Source organism: Anolis carolinensis, chromosome 3 (assembly GCF_035594765.1).
Source record: "Anolis carolinensis isolate JA03-04 chromosome 3, rAnoCar3.1.pri, whole genome shotgun sequence".
NCBI classification, from domain to species: domain Eukaryota; kingdom Metazoa; phylum Chordata; class Lepidosauria; order Squamata; family Dactyloidae; genus Anolis; species Anolis carolinensis.
The window spans coordinates 241,340,831-241,365,377 of NC_085843.1; the positions used below are offsets into that span (position 1 = coordinate 241,340,831).

Consider the following 24,547-nt stretch of genomic DNA (forward strand, 5'->3'; position numbering starts at 1 on the left):
TGTTTTTAAATGTACCTTGTTGTATTTTGTGGTGTATTTTGGGTTTGGTTCCCATGTGAGCCGCCCCGAATCCCTTCAGGGAAATGGGGCGGGATACAACAATAAAGTTGTTGTTGTTGTTGTTGTTGTTATTGGTGTCATAAAATACCTCTCCCGCAATTTGCGGTACCTAATTTCTCTACTTACAGTTTATAAGCTGTTTTCAAACTGCTTAGGTAAACAGTGAACTGGGCTGCAAGTTGAGCACTCACCCCGACTAAGCTTTGAACTGGCCACCTTTTGGTTGGTAGATCTTATTACTGCTGGTGATTTACCAGCTATGCTACAGCCCAGCCCAAGTGCATCTAGTGAAATATTCTCTTAATACATTTTGTTCTTCCAGTCACCATCTCTCTTAATAGATCCACTCTATGCAAAGACAGATATACACACATTCTCATTCTCCATACTTCCTATTTGCTGGTCACTGCAGTGCTCATAATAATTTCTGTCTATGTTTCTTCTTTAGAAACACCTACAGAATAAGTAGATGTGCTAATCCTCTAAAGCAGGTGTCCTCAAACTGCAGCCCTCTAGTTGTTTGGGCCTCCAGTTCCCAGAAGCTATAATAATAATAATAACTTTATTTTTATACCCCGCCCCATCTCCCCGAAGGGACTCGGGGCGGCTTACATGGGGCCTTGCCCGATAAAACAATCAAATATCAAAACACAGCAATAAAACAGTTATCCAATAAAAACATCAATTACAGTAAAAACAATCGTTAAAATCAACATAAAACATAAAATATTAACACTGGAGACTAATTCATAGAACCCAGGCAACGTGCAACATGTGCCGAAATGGGCCGAAATGGGGAAGGTAATTTCACAGTTAAAATGGAGAAAGTGCAATATAGCATTGGCAACACCTCAAGAATGGGGCTATTATAAAATGGGCAGATCGATCAGTCCAACACCAGATTAAGTATCAAAGGCCTTTTGAAAGAGCCAGGTTTTTAAGCTCCTACGGAAGGAGAGGAGGGTGGGGGCCTGCCTGATCTCTCTAGGAAGCGAGTTCCAAAGCCGGGGGGCCACGACGGAGAAGGCCCTCTCTCTCGTCCCCACCAACCACGACTGCGAGGGTGGTGGGAGCGAGAGGAGGGTCTCCCCCGACGAGCGAAGAGAACGTGCGGGTTCGTAGGGGGAGATGCGGTCTCTAAGGTAGGTGGGTCCCAAACCGTTTAGGGCTTTGTAGGTGATAACCTGCACCTTGAATTGGGCCCGGAAAATAAATGGCAGCCAGTGGAGCTCCTTAAACAGAGGCGTTGAACGTGCCCTGTAATTCGCTCCAGTTAGAAGCCTGGCTGCCGATCGCTGTACTAGTTGTAATTTCCGGGCCGTCTTCAAAGGCAGCCCCACGTAGAGCGCATTGCAATAGTCCAGTCTAGAGGTAACTAAGGCATGGACCACCATGGTCAGATAAGACTTCTCGAGGTATGGTCGCAGCTGGCGCACAAGTTTTAGTTGTGCAAAGGCCCTCCCGGCCACGGCTGACACCTGATCCTCAAGCGTCAGCCCCGAATCCAGGAGGACCCCCAAGCTGCGGACCTGCGCAGAAGCTTTTGACATTTTCTTCAATGGTCAGGACTTCTGGGAGTTGGAGGTTCAAACAGCTAGAGGAACAGTTTGATAATGCCAGCTCCAAAGAAAGGAACATCAAGACTGTCAGCAAAACATGGTGAAATAAGAAGAGTGGAGAATGGCCTTGAGAAAGCTAGCTAGTCAATGATTTTGCTCACAAGAGATTGCAAGCAAAATTGACAAGTTACCTTGCTAGTCTGTCACCAGTTCCAAAATTCAGAGCCTATGAGAGAGGAAGAAAAGTCCATTAGAGCACACAATCACATGAATCCAATGTGCTCTAATTGTGCTTGGAGGGTATTCCAAAGCAAGGCATGCTTATGATTTGATCTATTAATGCTGAACCTTGGGATCGCTTACTAGTAAATTAGTGCTCTTTATTCCACAAGGGAACAATCAACAATGAAATATGTCCAAAACCAATATTATGTTGTTTGAGCTCCTCTCTAAAATGTTACTCTATTTTAATAACATTTGGAGACTACTATTATTCATTTGAGAATATGTTGGGGGTGTTTTGTACCAATTCCTCATCTTCCTGATAGTCTTAGGGAAGCACAATTTACATTTTAGATAAGATACTCTCTGGGCATCCTTCTTCTGCAGCATAGCTCTTGGCATGGGCTGTATTTCATGCTGTCAGTTCCACTCATTGCTAATTAGCATGGAGAATTGCACTGATGTTAACCATCATTTTCATCCCTTCTCCCCACCTTCAAAACAAGGGTTCAGTTGCCTAATGAGACCCCTGAGGATAATCAGGAAGCCAAGGGGACAAATTCATTTATGGTGTAACCTAGCTAACTTGAGTACTATTATTCCCAGGGTGATATGTTTCTAATGGAAGCAAAAAGTATGCGCAAATTGTGCTCATGGGAGAAAGAAATAAAAATTGAGGTGAGGATTATATTGTAAAGCCACCGAAGGGGTAATTCAGCATAACATAAGATCAAATTCTGAAAATATAAGGTTTAGTAGCTCTTTGTAGTTCTGCCACTAATTTGTTCACTGAATATCCACTTGCAAATTTACTAAAACCTCAAAATTCACAGGGTTTGGGTGCAGGGCTACTGTAAAAATGGTAAAAATGCAAATATAAATCCTATTTTGTCATCTAAGAGAACAACTCTCTAGGAATTGCTAGGTCCTCCAGAACAACCTTATGATCAATTTCTGGAGCAAATTTACCATAGAGCCCACTGAAGAACATATTCATCAAATGTGTGAATAATCTAATTTCCAAATGTTAAACCCGAAAATGTGGAGGGCCCACTAAAATGCATTTTCATGTATTCAAAGTCAAGTTTCTTCAGTTGACTAAAAATAGCACACCTGGCTTGAAAAAGCATGCTGGTGGTGAGGTTCTAATTGAAGTTTATAAAGAGATGTCACGTCATTTCCAAACTTTCACACTAAAAGCTGAGATTCTCAATTGGGTTCCATGTTAATCTCACCATATGAGGTGTAATCTTCATGTCACAGCTACTGAGAACTCTAAAGGCACCCTTTAGCCAGCTAATGCTCATCAAAAGTTTAGAAGCATTTGTCTTTAGGTTTCCTTCAAACCTGAGGGAGAAATAAGAATTCCTATCCAACAGCTTCCTCTCATTATCTCATCCAGTTAATTTCTCTTAACTGTAAGAAGCAAAGGAATAACTGAGTGAGATACTAACAAAGAAAACTCTGTTGGCCAACAGTTCCTCCTCCACACTTAGCTTGATGTTAAAGCAAACACTTCTGTGGTTTCCTCAAGAGCTGTTTCTCTAGAAGCACCTTCAGAATTCTTACCTGCCACAATCTGTCTTCTTTTCACATGATGGGTGCAATATGTAGTCAAGCTGCTAGGGACACCTAATTGATATTTTACTCCATAAAGTTTATTGCCTTTTTGTATGTTTCCATTTTCAGTTTTGAAGAGATCTGGCAGATGGCATGTCTTGCCTCATATGTTAACCACCCCATCTCCGTTGTTAGTATTCTCTCCTGACACACCTTTTCCCTCTCCTTTTAAAAGCTAGTATGATTTACTTGGTCCTGTAAGAATAACCCATTAACCCATTCTCACAGATGTGACACACTAACATCATAACATTGTGGCAGGAGGAGCCAACTCTCATGTTATGCTATGGGCCATTCCCAATTATATAAGTAAACGCCAGAAGTTGAGTTTTAGTTTCCTAAAATGAGTGTGTACTGGTTCTGAATATGTTGACTTTTCCTGAAAGGTCCAAGAAAAGGATGAGGGAGGATATATGGGGTACTGCACATACAGTGGGAAAGAAAAACATCAAAGAAAGTTGAAATGATATGAAGAAAAGGTTGAAAGAACTCATTTCTTACATAGGTGCCATTTATCTGAGAAGTCTCCCTGCCTCTTTCCTGATTCTAATCTTTCACCTCTTCTTTTCTAACAAATACCCCCAGCTTTTACCTGCTAAGCACAATATGCATTTAAATATGGCATGGACCAGAAATGGGAATTTTTTCGTGAATCTTTTTGCAACATTTTTTATCTTTTAAGATTCAAGGAGTCTTCTGTTGGTTTTTCACTTCCTTTTCAAAATAATTTGAAAGACTGCCAGCCTGTTATTGGAAACCTTCCATCTTGGCAACATTCTGTGAATGAGAGCCCCCAATCAGATTATGACATGCATATTAATAACATTTATGTAGATCTCCTCCTATTACTTACTCAGAGCTTTAAATGGGAACCAGATGCAAAATGCCCAGTTGAAGTGCACAAGTTAACCTCCGATCAGAAAAGCAAAATCTTTTACATTTTACAAATTGATTTGCTTGCTACCAAAACATACAAATAGGCCCAATGTGGGGAGCCGGTTCACATTAAGATTCATTCGCTACAGTTTGAAAATGAAATTCTAAAAAGGGAACCCAAAGATTTGACAGTTTTCCAAGAGAACACATTTCAGTTAGAACTTATTAGGAACATTTACAGTTCAAAGGAAAATCTACCTTGCATTCTCAAATTGCAAATGGGTAGCTTGCAGTTGCAAATCAGCAGCAGTAATCATAGTAATTGGCCCAAAACCATAATGCATAAATGATGCTCTGTGTTCCCTGTCCTTGCCAGCTGGAAAACTCCTATAGAATCAAAATCAGCTACAGACTCCAGTTTCTCTGCCAGCTCATTGTATTATGAACATTGTTCCTACAATTGGTGGGAAGGCTGCTGGATTATACCTTGTGATCGGGGGGGGGGGGGGGGGGGGAGGTGCACATTTGTCTTTTACAGACAAGGTTTTCACAGTGCTGTAAGATATCTATTTTATATTATAAATATAAAAGCAATAATTCAGATGGGATTTTGCCCTTGCCTAAATCAGGTAGGGTTTTGCCTTTGCCTAAATCACCAACTTTTTCCCAATACCTAAATCTGCCTATAATGAAACTAATGGAAATGTAACTTCTGCGTTGTTCTCCTATTCCTTTGCATAGCGGAAATAAGTGTAGCATTCTCCAGAATTAATTCCTTTCAAACAGAAGGAAACATAAGATGGAGATGCCACAATGCAGAAGGAAGATTGCTTTTAGATATTGGGATGTCTCCGCCAAACACCATTATTTGTTTTGCTTCCTCTGTGATATAATAGAGGATCTGACTACATAGGCCCATGGGATACTTGCTGGGGGTTTTGTACTGTGTCCTATGATGAAAAAATGTGATTGTATGAAATCTAATTTGGAAAAAAGAAAAACTGTTCTAAGAAGTTGTTCAAAATACATTTTCTCAAAATATGCACTTTCATTGTGGGGTAAAAGAGCATTTTAAAAAGGTAAAAAAAGATAAGAGTTCACTTGCCCTCTCTACATTGGTTCTCTATACATTTATATTTATGTGTTACTGTGGTTTTGTCCAGGTTTTCTGGTCGTAGTCCAGAGATTTATGATATGGAAACATCCCAGTTTTGACTATGGGAACAAATGCTCTACAGACACATTGAGAAAATATCTACTCTGTATAAAGCATTTTTGTTCACAGATAAGGAGGTCCCCAGCTTGTGTGAGATGCTGGAGCATTCCCTTTGTCTACACTAGAAGGCTGGAATACTTCAAAAGTCTACAGCACAAAGTACCTTTTGTGCCATAAATATCAGACACCAGCCTAGTTGCACATTTCATTACAGGAAATAATCCCATAATGATCCATCAGTAATCATAAACTAGTACACGCTGTCCAGGTCACCAAGGAGCCTCATCCTTTGTATACCTAAAAGTGACCCATCAGTTAAAGCTGTTACTCAAAAGACACAGTATGAAGCACACACACAAAAGGTAGGGCAGGACAATTAAATATAGTCTAAGACTGCTGTTGCCGACAATGAAGGATCCCGGAGAGCACAAAAGAGGAAAGAAAGGGGTTTCTCTTTTTTCAAAATTGGTACATTAAATCCAGGGAAACCTGACAGGCTGAGAAATAATGGCCCGAGTTTACTCTTATTTAAAAACTGGCTGCCTGCTGCTTGCACTGCGATCAGCACTCAGGCTTTCAGCAGCATTTCAAATTAAATATACATAAGTGCTTTCAAAGAGCTGTTAATTTGAAGGTCATTAAAGAGCATAAAATATATTTCCTTTATTTATAAAGAGGCGCATCATAATGCTATGCATATGGACTCCGCTCACAATTCTTGCAGCATTTATTATCTCCGATATGAAAGCGATTGACTTCCCTTGGCTGCCAGCTATGCACTCTGTCATCCAATTTGAATTACTGTTATCAGAAAACAGCCTCCTTTGTAACCTTTCCATCGCTTGCTTGCTTGCTCGGCCTTTCTGGGAATGCAGCGAACAAAGATAAATACAGAGAAAGAGAAAACACTGGCATAGCCTCCATGCTTGCCCATGGACTCTGAAGTAAAGAGAAGGCCTGCACCCGAGGTGCTTGCTTGTTGCCAAAAAATGGAAGCAAAGACATCCAATGCTCCTACCTTTCACACCATTGAGTATATGGCAGTCAGTGCCCAATATACCGCTCTGCCTTGCCTGTCACAAAATGCCTATCCTGCCAGGTGTGCCCCTCAGACTCCTGAGCTGCAACGATAGTTTTACAGTGCTCCACTGAATCATAAACAGCCATGTAACAAACACCGCACCATCTGTCCATATCTATAAGGGGTGTGTGAGCACTTTCTGGAATACTGAATGTCTGAATTCCTACTTAAACAGAGGTGTCAGCCCTACAAAGCCCATGACCACAACCTCTTTCCTACTTCTGTTTCTATAATGCGTCCCCTCCCTCCCAACTTCTCTGCCACCCTTCTCTCTCTCTCCCCCCTCCTTTTGCTACAGCTGTCTGTTTTGTGAGATAAATTACCTGGCGTTACAGCTTGTCAGTATTCTTGCAGCATATCCGCTGCCTGGAAGGGGGGCCAACCAGGATTGGGGGGGGGGGGTGGCAGAGAGAAGAATAGGATGGGAATTCGCTGTTGCCATAGAAATCTTAGAAATGAAGCTGACAATTGAAAACCATTTTATAGATTTAAAGACATGACTGAGAACAAGGAGGAACAAGACAGAGTCAGTCAAAGGAAATAAAGCGAAAGGTGAAATTGGTAAATAGATAAATTGATAAACAGCAAGTAGGAAAAAGATGCAGCCAGAGAAATGGCTTTCTGTGGAATCCAGGGAGAGGAATGAAATGCCAATAGGTTCCTTAATCAAGGAACAGAACTGGCAAGGTGGAACAGTGGCCATAGCAATGTTTTATCTTAGGAAACCCGGGGCTAGAAATTCAGAGCAGCCCTCCTCCATGTAGTGTTCATTGAGGTCAATAAGAAGCTAAACAATCCTGATGGGTTAGACCAAAATCCCTTTGAGTCCAGCATCCTACTCCCAGAGTGACCAACCGTATGCCTAACAAATACCTTCTTGCTCCTGTGCCCCAGCAGCTGGTATTGAGAGAAATACTGGAAGAAACAACCTTCATTATGACTAATAAGCATTGGAACAAATGATTAACAATAGTAAGGATTGCAGACTGTCTGGGAATGTACTTAACATACCACCCTTCAAACATATTTCTCGGTCAGTTTACAGAACTAAGAAAACGACAGCAACAAGAATGTTTATCACCTCCTGGTGAGATCAATCAACCACAACCAAGCCAAGTGTTGCTGTGATCTCACTGTGGCCCAGTCAGACATTTTAGCACCAGGGCTGATAAGACAAGTGGAGAAGCAAGAGGCACAGAGGTTGAAGGAAGGCTGGAAATAGGGAGAGAAATTAACTGTTTCATATCCCCATCCCATCATCTGATATATGCAGTTTGGGTTTGGCAATTTCCTTTACTTCCCCATTCACCCTGACCTTGTTATACATGTCACAGGGCTGTTGCCAAGGGGGGGGGGATTAGGGGTTCAACCCCCCCTGAAAATTTTCAGTTTTTTTTTTAAAAAAAACTGGTTTACTCATGAATTTTAACTGATTAACCAAATCTCCATGAGTGTCAACTAAAGTTTTTCTGTCTTGAGTGTCCACTGAATTTTATCGATGGAGCCTGATTTCTAAATTATTTTGCATTATGGAACTACTCTTCAGGATTCACATAAAAAAGTTTCAACCCCCCCCCCCCCCAAAAAAAAGAATTTTTTTTGGGTACGGCCCTGACATGTCATATCAAAAAGTACATGGTAGTTGTTGTCTAAAGAATCAAGAAATATTTCTTCCTTCAATTTCTAATGAAGCACAATAATATTGTTGTATTCTATATTTTGTTTTTGTTGCTATTTGCCATCAAGTCAGCTTTCACTCATGTTACGTCTACAAACAAGAGACCTCAACGAGATCTTGTGATCATGGTTTCCTTTATTGAATCAATCCATCTATAGAGTGGTCTTTCTTCTTTCCTACTATCTTCTACTTTACTCAACATCATAGTGTCTTGAAATGACTACAGTTTCTCATTATATGTTTAAAGCATGAAAATCTTAATTTCGTTGTTTTGGATTTTAATTGTTGCTCAGGTCCGATTTGCTCTATGGCACATTTATGTGCCATATATTAAGTAGCCATTTATTTCCATTATATCATGCCTTGTACCTTTATTTGTGCACTGATCAAAGCATAATTTATAGTCCCATTTTGATCAAAAGGTCTTATCTATGCTAAACGTATGCATCTCAAACCTAACCAGGGGCCTTGTCATTCTTCACAATTATGTTTCCATAAAATTCCAAAAAGATACAGATTCCATTTTCACAGACATAGTTCTGGTCTATGAAATCCTGGGATTTGTAATTAAGAGAGGGATATTTAGAATTCTCCGCTGGAAAGCTACAAACCACAAGGTTCTATAAGATGTTGCCATGGCAGTCCAAGTGACATCATTGTGATTTGTGAAAGGGCTGCAGAGCAACCTGAACAGCATCTCGCAAGGAAAATATACATTAATTAGTGTCTATTTTGTACAGAATGATTGCAACCCACAAAGTCTTGAAAGTATCTCCTTTGTTGTCAGAAGCAAATACTGGAGAGCATCCAACAACATCCTCAGGGAAAAAGGGAGAGGCATGTCTCCAAGTGCTCAGTGAAAGGTATATTTTTATTTACTCATTTTATTTTGGAAAGGTCCCTTTCTCATACCTATCTCGCTAGTCCTCCACTGAGTATTTGGAGGAGTCTCTCTCTGCACCACATCTTTATCGAGATTGGCAGAATCTCTTTGTAACCCCTGCATAATTAAAGGCATATTTTTCTTTACCCTTTTCTTGCATAGTTGCTGTGTGGGTGATTAATTATTTGTACACTGCTAGAGCTGTAAACCACATCACTAGAGGAAAAAATCTTTCACTGTATAAATCAATAATGCAAAAATATCTGAAATGCTAAGAGAAACAGAATAGAAAAAAATTCTAAGTACAGTAATACAATATTTGGGTATAACTTTTTAGAAGTTCACTTTGTGAATTACATCGCTATGAATTATGTCTTTCTGAGACACAGTCTTATGGCCCTGGGAGAGCATCACATCAACCACCCCATATATTAGATGTAAATGTCTAGCTTTGGATGACTTTCAAAGTTTGAAAGCCCTTTCTGACCCATTGTGGAAATATCTGTGGCTGGTGCTTCTCTTTCTGTATCAGAGAGGGATGAAAAGTATCACATGGGGAGTATGGGTAGTAGATGCTGCAGAAGAAATTTTGACTCTGAAAAATATATACCAGTATTTCACCTAGTCTGCTGAGCTAAACTCACAGCAGTTCCTGATATATGTCTGCCTTGGAGCTGGTACAGATAAGTATCCTCCCATTGATTTCAATGAGTAGGAATCTGCTAAAACAAAAGTTTGAAAAAATAAACAGGATGCAGACAGAGGAAAGCAGTGAAACCAGTGCTTCTCTCACACTTCTTCTCATGTTGGAATCAGGCCAGGTAGGCTTTTGACAAGTCAGAGGTTTGATGTCTGCCCATATTGGGAAGTGGTTGAGAAATTATGCTTGCCAAAGATCACCAGGAGCTGAATTTTGTATACGATCATTACAATCAACTTACAATAGGCTGTGTCTCGGCAAGTCTAATAAACCTTTGAGATGATGCCAGCTAGGTCTTCAGAGCCATGACCCAATATTATTACCTACTCTGTTAAATTAGCAACCATATTTCCCCAAAGAATTGCCTATTTATAGCCCGAGTCATTGTCATCATGCTTTTAATACCTTTTGATATATCCTAATAAAAGCAAAATCTTGTGAAACAAGCACAAAAGCTCCTTCAACCCCCCTTGTATGAATATCAATAGACTGGTACAGAAGATTAATATTCAGAAAACACCTTTTCATTGCATGCTGTATTTGGTTTGACAATATACTTGAATACAGATTTTTGTGCTCAGTACTCCAAATGGGATTCATGGCTGGCTATCAGACAAGGCAAAGAACACTCCCTTGTGTTGTTAAACAAGGGACTTTTTCTCAGTTGGTCTAGGGTAAGATAAAACATCATTTTTCTGCATCTTGTTAGCATTTAGTTCTGACTTGGGCTGCAGGCAGCTTTCCTAAAACAATCAAATGCCACAGATGTAAATAAGATTGTATGACCCCACTTTTTTGTAGCAAATTCCTAGAGATTATCTGGCACCTCATTTCTCTTTTATGCTACTGTTTTTCACAAACACCTTTCTGTGCCATACATTCAACACTTACAATGGAAAGAGATCACCTAGTTCAAATAACTTCCATAAGTTAAAACTATTCCTTCATTAGTTCTTTGCAGATTAATTCAAATCTATAAGTGTTATAGTACTCAAAAGTCGCAGGCATCCAGAACAAATTGCCTCTGATGATTCAAGTAAGACAAGAAATATACCAAAGTCGTCATAAGGTAGAAATGGTAATCCTGTGTACTTCATGTATTTCATAGCTCTTTCAGAACCTGGTTTATCCTACTTAATGTTCTGTCTCAGGGCTTTCCTAAAGATCCAAAAGAAGAGAGGGACAGAACCAATAACATCAGAGTTGGATGGTGCCAATATGGGTGCTCCATTTTAAAAGCATCAAAATGAAATCAAAAATCAAAATAACTTCCATAACATTATTCCGTTCCTGGTTTGAAATAAACAAGATCCTTAGAACTATATGAGGATGAAGTGACTGCAATGATAGCAGCTGCCATGTTTTGATACTGAATAAGAGGCTATGCAATTCCCAGATGTAAGAAGAGCTAACAAGTGGAGAGAGATGTTTGGAGAGGATGACATATCATTTTAACATACCTACATTTAGAATATTTTTTTTACTTACCCCAGACATATTCTCACAAAGAAACTATAGTTGCAAAAATATGAATGAGACAAACACAGAGGAGATAAAGGTAACACACTTTCCAGTTTGACTAGTGTGATACATATTTTCTCATGTTTGCTTCTGTTATGTTTATAGGTTTTGTTCAGCCATCTTTAGCTGACACACATTTCTTTTTTGGAGTGTTGCCTGTCTGTACAGAAGGATTTTGTACTTCAAAAGATGATGGTTCTCCAATATTTCTCTTACATATATTGATGATTAATGTTCAGAAGGAGGTATGTGTGAGATCATACTCATGCATGCATGCAAGACTCTCAGAGATTAGCATTCACCAGTGTGGAGGATGAGTACAAGAACTCATGACCTCCTTTAAGAGGAAATAAAACTCATGTAAGCAATGGTATGTGTCTTATTCTACCATGGGATTACAACTATTTTTAAAACTCAAATGCATCATGAAAAGACATGGATAATGAACTCGCTTGGGCCAAGGTGTCTAGTGAAGGAGTAAAATCATTTTTGTCTGAAGTAAAATATTTTTTCATAAAGTCATTGGTAAGACACACTTTAAGTTTAGGAGTGCAGCCACATTTCATAATTATAGTGGTTTGATAGCACTTAACTACCATGATTATCTTATGAAATCCTGGGCTTTATAGTCTAGTGAGGGATGCTTAGCACTCCCCTCTGGAGATTTCTACTCCATTTCCCTGAACTGCAGCATTATAGCTTTCTAGTTGAGAGGTCTAAGCATCTCTAAGTAACTTCAAACCCCAGGAAACATTGGATAAGAGCATGGCAGTTAAAGTGGTGCCAAAGTATGATAACTGTGAATAGAGGAACTTAAGGTAAGGAATCCCTGAATTGATATTTGAACTGCAAGTTCAGGCTGGGAAATTTCAGGAGCAGCAAACCAATAAAGTAACTTTTCCAAACTTTGAGATTGACTTATATGATCTGCTAGATCTCTTCTGGGTCTGCAAGCAAGCAGCATTTCTAGGTTTGCTTTGGAAGGAGGAGCCACTTGCACCTACCTTTTGTGTTGCTAGTGTGAAGTGCAAGTTGACAGCTGGGTATGCCCCTTTGATGGTGGTAGCATACAATTAGAACACATATAGCCTAGTTAAAAGCCTCACTGAGGGATGGTTCATTTGCATAAATTCCCCACATATTCCATTAAGAGAAGATACCACTCTTCTTCCTTAAAACACTCAGAAGTAAGTAAGGAGGTGCTAATTTAACTCATTCAATTTAAATGAGTAATGGAATTAGTAACAAAGTTAACAATAAAACCAATTATAAAAAAGAAGAGCTTGAAGAAAGATAGACTGTTGTAGAAATAATGAGAGACCACATACAATGAAGAGATGGGGTGATAGATGTGGGTGGGTGGGAGGGCAAGGGCAATAGAGCAACCTACCTCTGATGCCATAAAATCAACATCAATAGATATCAACATCCTTAGGCCCATACAATGGAACTAAAAGATCCATGAAGCTCCTCTTCTGGACCCTGGAATACTAGAGGATGAAGCCTTCTTCTGTCCCATCGCCTCTACGGTTATGTATCCTGTTAAAAGTTCCACACGAAACCCTTGTTGCATAGTCCACTCTTCCACTTCCTTCCTCCTATGAATTCATTTGCTTTCCTGTTTTGTTTCCCGTTACACATTCCATGCACAGTTGATTTAGACTGAAAGCAAAGGACATCGCATCTGTCTCCCACCAAATCCCCAATTTCCCTGAAGGTGATAGATTTCTCATCCGCCAGTCTCACTTTGTTGTTTTTCTGCTACAGACAAGCAGTGAGTGACTCCACAGTTAAGTTGACAACATACAGACGCACACGCACGCACTTGTGGGAACACCTTTTTTTTCTTTTATATGAGGATTTTTTCCCTTTTTGCAAAAAAATGCAAGCAAAAGAAAAAAACAAGGTTTTCTATTGAAGGTACAACTCTTCTTCAATATGAAGACATTAACTGGATTGGTCTGGATCCCCCCATGCAGTGGTCAGTGAAGTCCTTTGGTAGCTGATGGAACAATGTCTTGACATTCTAGTAGGTAGCTGTTGAGACAGTTGAAGAAAATTCCCCATGGTTTATGAGCAAAAGAGGGAATTGGGTGGGTAAGAAGGACTCTTAGAACAGAATTAAGAGAAGGAAAGGAATATAACTGCTGAAGATGGTTGCCCTGGGTTATACCTTTCTCTTCCCCACTGGCCCCTTGACTACTGCTCACTGGTGGTGGGATTTAAGTCTCTTTTTCTCCCAACACACATTGGTTTGTCTTCACTGATTTTTAAATATATGATTTGTACATATTTATACTTATTTATATGCTGTTTCCCATGGCATCAGTAAATGTGTTGGTGAGAAACGGAAGTTGCCACTTAGAAACACGTCCTGTGTCCTTTTTGCCTGTGGCTCAAAAAAAGTTCTCAGGCAATCCAACTTTTGCAAACATCTCGCTGTCTTGTCAGCGTACCCTCCCCTCCCACATCCAACCCTCTTGAGTCCTGTCTTCTATTTTCACACTATAGTAAGAAGACACAAAGCGTCATGCCATTGAAGTTGGTGACTGGCTCATCTGCACTCTCATAGACTGGACACTGTTCAAGATCTTCTTCTGATGTCCAGCTAAAGTTACTCCTATTCTTAGAAGATCTCTGCAAAAAATAAGAGATAGAATCATGTTCATGCATCAATGCCAGTAATTTCCTTGGGTATCTGAACATGCCAATCTATGGAACAGCCAATTGAAATACATGTATGATTCCAAGTAACCTGAAAGATTGATACTTGAACATAAAAGAGACGAAGAAGCTTATTTACCTTCCTTGAAAATGTTGACCTTTCATGTAGTTTGAGAAGATCTAGCAGAAAATTTTGATCTTAACCAATCACAAGGGATTATAGGACTCTCAGTCCAGCAACATCTGAGGTGCCATGTTTCGCCATTAAATATTTTATCATTGAAACAAAAGATATTCAGAGTAAGGACTTAAGTCAGGGAATCTCTGAACTAATAAGTTGTATGAGACATCTACATTCAAGACCATAGTGCTGTTGTGGCCTCTGAATGAGGAGGATGACAGGAAACACCTTACAGTATGAGAATCCTACTACATATTGATTTGTGGAAGGAGACTGGCTAGGAAGATGACAGCAAATGGGTCCATACTTAAAAGTATATGGTGCTAGTTGAAGTGCCTTTGAGAATGGTAAAAACTGATTATTTATTTATACTATGGTTGAGAATCCCTTGCTGTTAGACTACAAGTCCAACCATTTTTTTACCATTGGCTATGTTGGCTAAGGTTGATGGGAGTTGTCGTGCATCAAGATCCCATCCCTTATTTAAAGCATTTAAACTCACCCTTACAGAAAAGTTTTGTAAGATGGCTTACAAATGTAAGAAATGCAGCATAGAAGTTTGATCAATTCATGGAACATGTGAGAATTTTTGGAGCACAAAGTAATTCTGACAGTAAATTGATTTTTTGGGAGGAACAGAGGAAAAGAGTTTGCAGGTAGTGGCATTTTGTCTTTCGATTTATGAGCTACTTTTCTTTCTTATATGTTTTTTCCTATATGTAAAATATCCATATATCTTTTTTATAACAGTTTCAAAAGTTAAAGAAAAACCCATAAAATGAAACAGTACCATCTAAATAAACCAAACAAAAACAAGATAAATGAGCCAAGAAACAAATCCATATAAAACCTAGAAAAGGGAGCACTTACTTTATAAACATCACCTAAAAATAAAAAGCTTTTGCCGGTTTCCAGAAAATCTGCATGTTCCAAGTATGAAAGAAATGTTCTGATGTACTATTCATTTGGTGACTACTTGAAGTACAAAAAAAAAAAACCCTGCATGGTCCTATCATTTTTGCTGTAGAGCGGTCAGAGGGTAACCACAAGATGAAAACAAAGTAGAGCCATGCTTAAGGAAAAAGTATCTTCAACTTCAGAAAAAAATAAAGTTATTATGTTCTTAGGAATCTCAAGGGAAGGCAGATCAACCATTTCCAGAGCATTCTGACTCTACCATCAACCAACTGACACTTTCTATTAAAAACAATAATGATATTAAACGTAAGGAAGAGGTTCAAATGAATTGTTTAAACTTAGTGCTTGCTTAGGAATTTTCGATCATAGCTTAATTGATGTTTTATGGTAAATTAACATATTTCCAGAGTATATGTTGTATGCTGTTGATAGGTAACTTTTCCAAAAGTGCTATAGATGGACAGGAGTATCTTTGCTTCATGGTCAGATTGCTTAAACAGAATGCTGACATCTGGACCAGAATAAACAAAACAAAAAATCTCCTGGGAAGAGCAGAGTAGACTTTCCTGCATTTCCCACCACTAGATAATGAAAATATCAATATGACAGAGACCAAAGAAAGAATAAGAAGTTGCTACTTACTCTGATGTCATTTGTGCAACTAATTGAAGAGATGTGAACCCTGCAGTCAGAAAACTATCTCTGTATTGGTTCATTTTGATGGCACTGAGCCAATCTTCTACTGAGGTAAAGGCAGTGAAATCAGGGATGGAGCGATCCAACAGTGGCTGAGAAGGCCTAAATCATGAGAAAAGTAATGTCAGAGGGGAGAATCATTAACTGTGAACCATGGCTAGAATAACAGCAGCAACACAGTAGAAACACTGGACTTGTTCTCACTAGTAAGGTTAATGGGGATGAATACATTCTTCCCACAAATCATCACTGTTCCTTTAAACTCCTAAAGGACATGTTTCAGTTTTCTCTTCAATTCCATTCAGACCTATGCAACCAGTCACATCATATTATTAATTATTGTATTATTTTATTTGAATTATTAATCTACCACCCTTCTTCTAAGGCAAGGAAGGCCACCACAGACCCATGGGCCACATTAAGCAAACTATAGCTGATTTTGGGTCTCCTAGGATCTCCTGAAGCCCACTGACACTCCATCTTTCCATTAAAAAGCAAAAGCAGAATCATGTACTTTGAATTGCTCCTGGAAGCATGATACTGCTTAAAAATAACATTCATTTCCTTTTATCTTCTTCTGAACACAAGTGAGAAGAAGTTCAATTAGTTCAAGAAGTTCAACCTAACAGTTCAGGAAGTTCAACTTAACAAGTGAGGTTGTTAGCAAACTAGAGACTCTTTCACACTACACAATTCTTGTATGATGATTCCACTCTGAATACTGTGGCAACATTCTATGGAATTCTGGGGGTTGTAGTTTGGTGAAGCAATAGAATGATCTATGTGAGAATTCAAAATATCCCTCCTTAAATTCCAAACGTAGGATGTTTCCATGGCAGTTGAATTGGGCTCACAGAACAAAAATAGTATAATGTAAAAGAGCCTAAGAAGTGATTTTTGAAAAGATGATCAGCATATTGTGACTTCATCCAGATGTGTCCACACCACATAAATGTGCATCAATGTACACATTGGGACACACACACCTGCCTCTTCCTGCATCCTCATTGACATGGAAACAGGAACAGCAAAGAGAATTGTGGCACCATTTCCTCTGCTTTCCTATCACATGGTGGAAAGAGGAGGAGACAAGGGACAACATGAGCCACACTATTTTACCAAATGTCTAAAGTGGCTCATAAAACATTGGGAGGAGGAACTGTGAAAATCTGATATAGCACAGATTATGTTCCTTATGTTACTTGTTGGGATTTAACTTCTGGTTTTGGGCCTCATGCTATATCTGTAGAGCAGTGTTTCTCAAACTGTGCTTCTCCGGGTGTTTTGGACTTCAGCTCCCATCTGTTAGCTGAAGTCCAAAACACCTGGAGGAGCAAAGTTTGAGAAACTCTGTTGTAGAGGCATACCTGACATGAAGACACAGAATTGAGTGTCATCAAAATCTTGTTGGCACCTCTCTCAATTCTGCATTGTTTGATTCTGCAGGGACTCAATGGTCAACTCAGACTCCTGCATTGTCACCTAATGTAGGAGCTTGAGGCCTCATCTACACTACCATATAATCCAGTTTCTGAATCCAGCTTACCTACTTTGAACTGAATTATATGGCAATGTAGACTCATATCATCCAGATTAAAGCTGATACTCTGGATTCAGAAACTGGATTATATGTCAATGTAGATCCAGCCTGAGTTTCATGAGTTTTATAAGTAAGTCAGAAAAATGCTACACTCCTGGTTGGTTTGTACAAAGATGCTCTTGCCAACCCTTTTCCCTTTAAGAAGTGGGGGAGGGGGGCAGTGGCAAAACAGCTGTTTACGAAGCATTGAGGCCTGACAGAGAACAAGGCCAAACTCATTAAATAATGAATTGTGCATAGCCTTTGCATCTTTTTGCCTTGTTGTCATTCCAAGCCCAAGGCATACAGCAAAGCGATGTCTAGGCTGTGTGCAATTCATTATTCAGTGTATTATACTTCTAAATGAAAAGTTAATTAAATGGTTGTATATGAAAAAAAAACATTGGACAGAGTTATAAGCACATTTCTTAATATTTTGCGGATTGAATATTTCGTAGTATTACTATAAAATAGAAAGAATTTTTTTTAAAAAAAAAAAATCTGGGTGTTCCCTTCTCAAAGTTTTTGTTATTAATATTGCAAATTATCCCAGCTTGTATTCTCAAAAGTGGAACTATATTGCAGGGCTTGGTAACAATATTGTTTATTTAAAATTATTGCTTACTGACTTAGTCAGACAAAACAGAGAAATGATTGATTAATTTAGTATCTAGCTTATAATTGTCTGGCAGCACTACTTGTCATTGCAGATACACTTTCAAGATTTGCACATTTCTTTCACACTGAACAATTATAACAGTTTGGCATCACTTTAACTACCATGGCACCACATAGTTTGGTGAAAATTTAAAATGCTCTAGCAGAGAAATCAAAATGTCTCATGAAACTACAAAACCCAAGATCCTGTGAAACAACAGCAGTTAAGGTGGTATCAAGGTGCTATAATCATATAGTGTAAAATTATAATGCATGCATTGTAGTTTTGGCTTGAATACCCAAAAGGCAGCAGATCAGCTAAGCAAGGTCAGCCCTAGTTAGTACTTGCGTGGAAGATCACAGTGAATACCAGGTGCTGCAGGCTAGATTTCAGAGGAAGAAACTGGCAATGCCATCTCTGAGTGTTCCTTGCCCAAGGAAACTATATGAAATTCATTGGGATCCCATAAATAAACAGGTGACTTGAAGCACATAAACACACACACAACATGGGAGATGGAAACTTACACAGTGGTGATGGTAGCCACAGTTTTGAGGCTTGCTGGATTTCGGATCATTTTGTCTAGGGTGTTAACTATTTCAGCAAAGCGTGGGCGGGTGTTGCGGTCCTTCTGCCAGCAATCTAACATAAGTTGATGGAGGGCAGCAGGACAGTCCATGGGGGGAGGGAGCCGGTAGTCTTGCTCAATAGCATTAATTACCTGCAGGAATAAAATTATGTTCAGATGTTTGAAAAATAAATATTAGTTCTAAAGCATCGAACAGAGTGTCAGCAGTTTTTCAGTTCTTTTTGTTTTATAGGCAACACAGTATTTTCACTTAGCTCCTAGGCCTTTCCCTGAATGGGCACAAACTCAGTGGCAACAGCCTTCATATCAATTCCATTTTTAATAGGCATTGGTTCCTTATCTTTTATATGCAATAGGTATTTATTTTAGTGTCTGAGGCCTTATCTACATGGGTTGCTCAATCTGGGGCCAATCCAAAGCAAAATTCTTCAGATTGGTTCTGTAGGCAACCACATACACAGTCCCCAACCCACAGGAGTAGCAAGGCAGAATATTGACCATACAGTAAGGTGAGACCACTTCAGCTCCACTGGACCATAGTCTTAGCATCTATGTTGCCATTACTACTACCAGAGGTGCTCTTGTCAGGTGAGAGCTTCTGCTCTGGGTGCCTTGTACTGACATCAGCAAAGGACCCCAGGTGACTAGGAAGGAGGGTGGCACTGGCTCATTTCAACAGTGGACCAGTATGAATTAGACCTGGTCCTCCTGTCCACACTGTGCTAAAACAGCAGGTTTACTCCAGAGTTTTAGTCAAATTCCTGAGCATGCCCCAATATTTCTTAACAATACACACTGGAAATTTCAGAATATTATGAAGATAGCCCAGAATGACTGCATAGCTTGTATAGGTTATTAAGCCCATGTAGATGAGCCATGAGAGGCATAGGGCTAGTTTGAGTCATAAGCAGTGATGGATTTTGGACAAATGAAGCCCTGTGCTAGTTGCTTTAAGGCCCCTTACTTAGGCCTTGAAGGATGGAGACCTGATAGGCCTATACTGCCTGCTTTGTGGCATGCTCCCATACACTATCAACTCTATCATTATGTCTGGAATCACCCCAAAACAGAACATTTTCAATTTTAAATTGCACCACATAAACAAAATCCATCATATTTTTTTTTCTGCGTAAGCACACCTAAGCACAATGGTAAATCCGGTACCAGCCATAACGGTTAATATTTACTTGTAGTTCCCTTCCCAGTTAGTCTTTTTCAATGTGGACCACAGAAGATTGAGATCTACGTTAATTGGTCTTCTTGCACTCCTACATCCACCCTACCGAGCTGTCTGTGCTAAATCCCCAACCAAAATAAAGAAGGAAAAGAGCAATTTCTTGGTCAAAAGTGTGAAGAGTAGGGGAGGGAAGCATGTATACACAAAATGACCATAAAAATATTTGTGTGTCTCCAAATATGTTAACATGTGAAATAAATATATTATGTTTTATACTCATTGAGGTGTGACAGAAGGACTTTTCTTCCCCTGAGAAGAAAAGGATATTTGTATCTTCTTTTCATCATTCATACTCACTCTGAGAGGAAAGTTTGAAGTGGCACCAAGGGGAACTGCCCTCCAAATGAAAAGACTAATTATGATAGAATACAGACAATAACAGAGACAACAGTGTTGGGGCAAGGAGGCAGGCTGGACTGGTATTGCCTGGGACTTTTTGGGGAAGTGATAGACTCTGCTTTAAATTCAGCCCACTGAAGTTCTAAGCCCTTTCCTGCCTTTGGGCCAATAATGCACACCTCTGCTCCTTCATTTCTGGAACAGAGCTCCTTTTCAAGTGACGGCATTCAGCACACCAGTGCAATGAGTGCGGGCGTAAAGAAATAGGCATGGCCTCGGCACAAGGAGGAACAGAAACATTCCTGGTTCTGAAGGAAGCAGGCCATTCAGAGGTTAATTTGACTTCAGACGCTTCAAGACAAAGGTAGTCCCTTCCCTGTTACAGCAGCCGCCACTCTCATTATCTCTGCCTATCATGCTGTAGTGCAGGACTTCATCAAGTCTCCATGCCTGGTTCATAAACCTCTGAACATTTTCAAAGGCCTGCCGGGTTCCTAGCATCCAATTACCACCACACTGGCTGACTCCGATTCTCAATTCTTCTCCCTTCCTAGCTTCTTTCATCTTAGAAACTCTTTCTTGCAGCAGCGGTTCAAGAGGTAAGGAAGGGGGGAGAAGCAGCAGGCTGAGGTTGGCGCCTCACAGTTAGCATTTTCAAGCTCAACAATGGACTGCAGCTGGAACCAACTCTAACTGCTGTGTTTGAATACTCCCAGTAGGAAAAATAGCAAGGTCGTAATATGCAGACACAAAAGCTGGCACATAGCTCAATGTGGCTCAGGAACTAAGAAAAGACCTGGCTTCAGTATAGTGCTCATGGGACATCCAGTGACATAATAATATATTGTTGGCTACACTGATTATAAACTTTGTTCTACATTTTACACAATCTCCCCCCCCCCCCCAATTGATCCCAAAAATACCATGAATCCCATCTCTCAAAAGCCTTTTAAGTAGATTGGAGGATTCTCAGCTACTGCTCATATTTTTAAAATACCTGTTTTTCATAAATGGAAATAGACATCTGGTGATGTTTCAATTTTTGTGTTCCTTGGCATTTTTGGAATTCTGTGTGGCCTTTAGAGAGTTTTGGAGGCAGAAATATAGCCCCGGCTTCATGGCAATTGCCCACCCTTTCTACACATAGTATAGTGTACAGGCAAAAAGGTGGGTGTGGTCTGTTCAGTTCTAAGGAAAAGCTGGAAAAATAGCCTTAAGACTACAAAATCCCCACTTTTGGAAGATAAACTGAAATAATATGACACATGTTTATTTATTTATTTTTCAAACTTATATGCCGCCACTCCCCTAGGGCTCGGAGCGGCTTACAAGAACCGGCTAAAATCAACAATTTAAAAACATCTTAAAAACATCTTTAAAAAACATCTTAAAAATATCTTAAAAAAACATCCTAAATGCACCTTTTAAAACATCAACAACAGAACTCAAAAGCCTGTCGAAACAGGTGTGTCTTACATGCCCTACGGAAGGCCAACAAGTCCCGCAAGGCACGAACTTCACGAACTTTATAAATATGGTAGTGAAAAAATGTCTAGTAAATTTCTCTCCAGAGCTAGCCCTATTATTAAAGTGAGGCAACTGATGCAGAAGGAGCATATATTCATCCATGTTCCTTCAACGAAAGATAGAGCTGGGTGTGTAATCTGTCTAGCATCATCTAAGTTATACTGATGCCCTCAAGGACTGTTGGTATCAATAGAGTAAAATTAACCTACCAGTCTGGTTAACTTCTGCATGTAAGATGCAGGAGACACGAGATGTAGCAATATCCACAAGCTCTTATTATAAAAAAAGTTAGACAAACTTATAGAGATATCTCCAAAACTATCAGGAAAGGTTAGAAGATTGCTTCTTGGACTAAAACAGAACTAAATGGCATATGTTTAAAAATAGTAAGTTTCTGTAAAACAGAAATTATAAAGGGGGGTGAATGCCTGCTGGTTACCTACAGGATTACTTCTCATGTATAATCTGTTCTGCACACTTAGGCCCTCTGTGGGGCGACTACTACAACCAGCCAGAACCCAACTGATGGCTGTCACTCAGAGAACCTTTTCATCAGCTGCCCCAAGACTGTGGAACAACCTGCCAGAAGAACTCTGACAGCTAAATGAGATGTCGGAATCTTGAACCCATCTAAAGACCTAATTCTTCCGGCAGACCTATCCAACCAATTTTAAGCATGAATTTTAAATTCATGTCTGTGTTTTAATCTCTGTCTTGTTTATTTTAATATATACTCTAGAGAAATACCTTTTTAATATATGTGTTTATAGAATTTTTGCAATGTTTGTGTGTTTTGACTGTGCTATGACCTGCTTCGAGCCACAAGGGCAAGCAGGTAAAAAATAAAATAAAATAATAATAATAATAATAATAATAATAATAATAATAATTACTAATAATAATAATAATTATTATTATTACTAATAATAATAATAATAATAATAATAATAATAATAATAATAATAATAATAAAAGATATTCTGGTAGACATCCTGGGAACATTTGAATAGGATTCTGGATGAAATGGGCCTTTCTGCTTACTTAATAAGATCCCTTCCTATGAAAAGGGACATTTTCTCCAAAAGGAAAAATTTCTCAGAGGCTTTCAGTGTATTAACATTCAAGCAGAAATAGGATTAGAAAACCATTACATAATTCCTGTGGTGTTGAAAATGAACTTTACAGTGTGGGATGGTGAACATTAATTTTTCTCCTCTTCATAAAAACTCCCACAATGAAATGATCACTATTCTCTCACAGAAACATCATAAAAACTCACATCTTGATTGGACATGTCCCAATAGGGCCTTTCCCCAAATGACATCACTTCCCACATGACAATGCCATAACTCCATACATCGCTGGCAGAGGTGAATTTTCGATATGCGATGGCCTCTGGGGCTGTCCATCTCACTGGAATCTTCCCACCCTGATAAAAGAAAAAAAAAGTTGGTTAAAAATGCAATCCAGAAGGGAAAAGACAATTTGAATCAAACACAGCTTCTGAATACACCTAAATGAGTTTTCTTTAGTCTCAATATTAATACAAAAAGAAGGTAATGCACTTCTCAAACATATTAGGGGACAGAACACTTCATGTTCAGCTGAGAAGAAAACAGATGCCTAAGAAACCTTTGACCTTTTTTCCTCTTGCATGGCAAGGTGGAGGGTCTTGAAATGTCATGAAAACAATGATTCAACACCCTAAGGCCCATAAATTACAATAGAACTGAACCCAACTTTGAGGAATTAATGAGGTCAGCCTACTCCTAATGATAAATTGCCAAGAGATGGATATCCAGATTCCACACAAAACTTTGCAACTTATTATACAGATATTCCTTCAGACACTCTTAAGTTTTGAATTATACACAATTTTGGAAAATTGCCATCTAAGAGAAACATTGTTCATCATGTTCATCCCAAATAAATTGACATGGTATTTGTGAAGTCCACAGCTGACATTTTTCATATTTAGATATCAAATAATTCACGTTTGCAACTAAAACAGCTGAACTATATGAGGCAGAAGACAACGCAAGGTCAATGAGTCCTAGGTTCCAGAGCATTACACTGCTCTGACTGCAGTGCATTCTTGGTTGTTCTTTTGGACTTTTGGTGAATAGAAATATGAACTCTTAAGTATTCAGCTTTATCTGTCACAACTCAAAAGTACACAAACCCTTAAAAGCCTTCAGGGCCATGGCCAATGCCAAATATCCAGCAGAAATTGGCTTTGAATTCAGGGGATTAAATTGGTGTTATAATTTGTTTTACATCACTACTTTGAAGGTAAAGATGAACAGAAATTTGCTGAATTCCCATTTTAATGTACATTTATCTAATTTCAACTTCACAGAGCAGTATGTTGATATGAACATGCTCCTGAATATTGTGATACAGTTCTACATAAAAGATATACTCTAATAATCTAATAAATACATTAATAAAATAATGCACATAAATGTGTTACATTTGGGAAAATTTGTGCAAAACATTCCATGAGGTAGACATTACTTGAAAAAAGTAAGGTTGGCAAATGAGAAACTGAGCAAATGAGAAACTAAAACAGAAAAAAAATCATCCATCCCTTCTTAGAAGATATCTGAATATATGAGAACTTAGGAATAAGTTATAGACGTTCCCTCTCCATGTATTGCCTTCAAATTTGGAAAAAAAGTGATTTCTAGTATTAAATGTATCAATGAAGTCTGCTCACACATATGCATGCACACAGCACAGA

At 39.0% G+C, this 24,547-nt stretch overlaps 1 protein-coding gene across 8 annotated transcripts in view; it reads right to left on the bottom strand.

The window, feature by feature from the left end:
- The window catches only part of ephb1 (EPH receptor B1), an 802,587-nt gene that overhangs the window by 345,533 nt on the left and 432,507 nt on the right, over positions 1-24,547 (bottom strand). For 5 of the 8 annotated variants that reach the window (XM_062976501.1, XM_062976500.1, XM_062976498.1 and 2 more), the window contains 4 exons: positions 23,084-23,233; positions 18,640-18,833; positions 15,822-15,977; positions 12,807-14,053 (listed from right to left, as the gene is read on the bottom strand). The exons of 1 other annotated variant lie outside the window; for it this stretch is intronic. In XM_062976501.1, the coding sequence (XP_062832571.1) occupies positions 13,945-14,053; positions 15,822-15,977; positions 18,640-18,833; positions 23,084-23,233 (609 nt within the window). In that variant the 3' untranslated portion in view covers positions 12,807-13,944. Of the gene's footprint in view, positions 1-6,957; positions 11,054-12,806; positions 14,054-15,821; positions 15,978-18,639; positions 18,834-23,083; positions 23,234-24,547 lie in introns of all 8 variants that reach the window. 2 more of the 8 variants (XM_062976499.1, XM_062976497.1) reach the window with 1 other exon arrangement.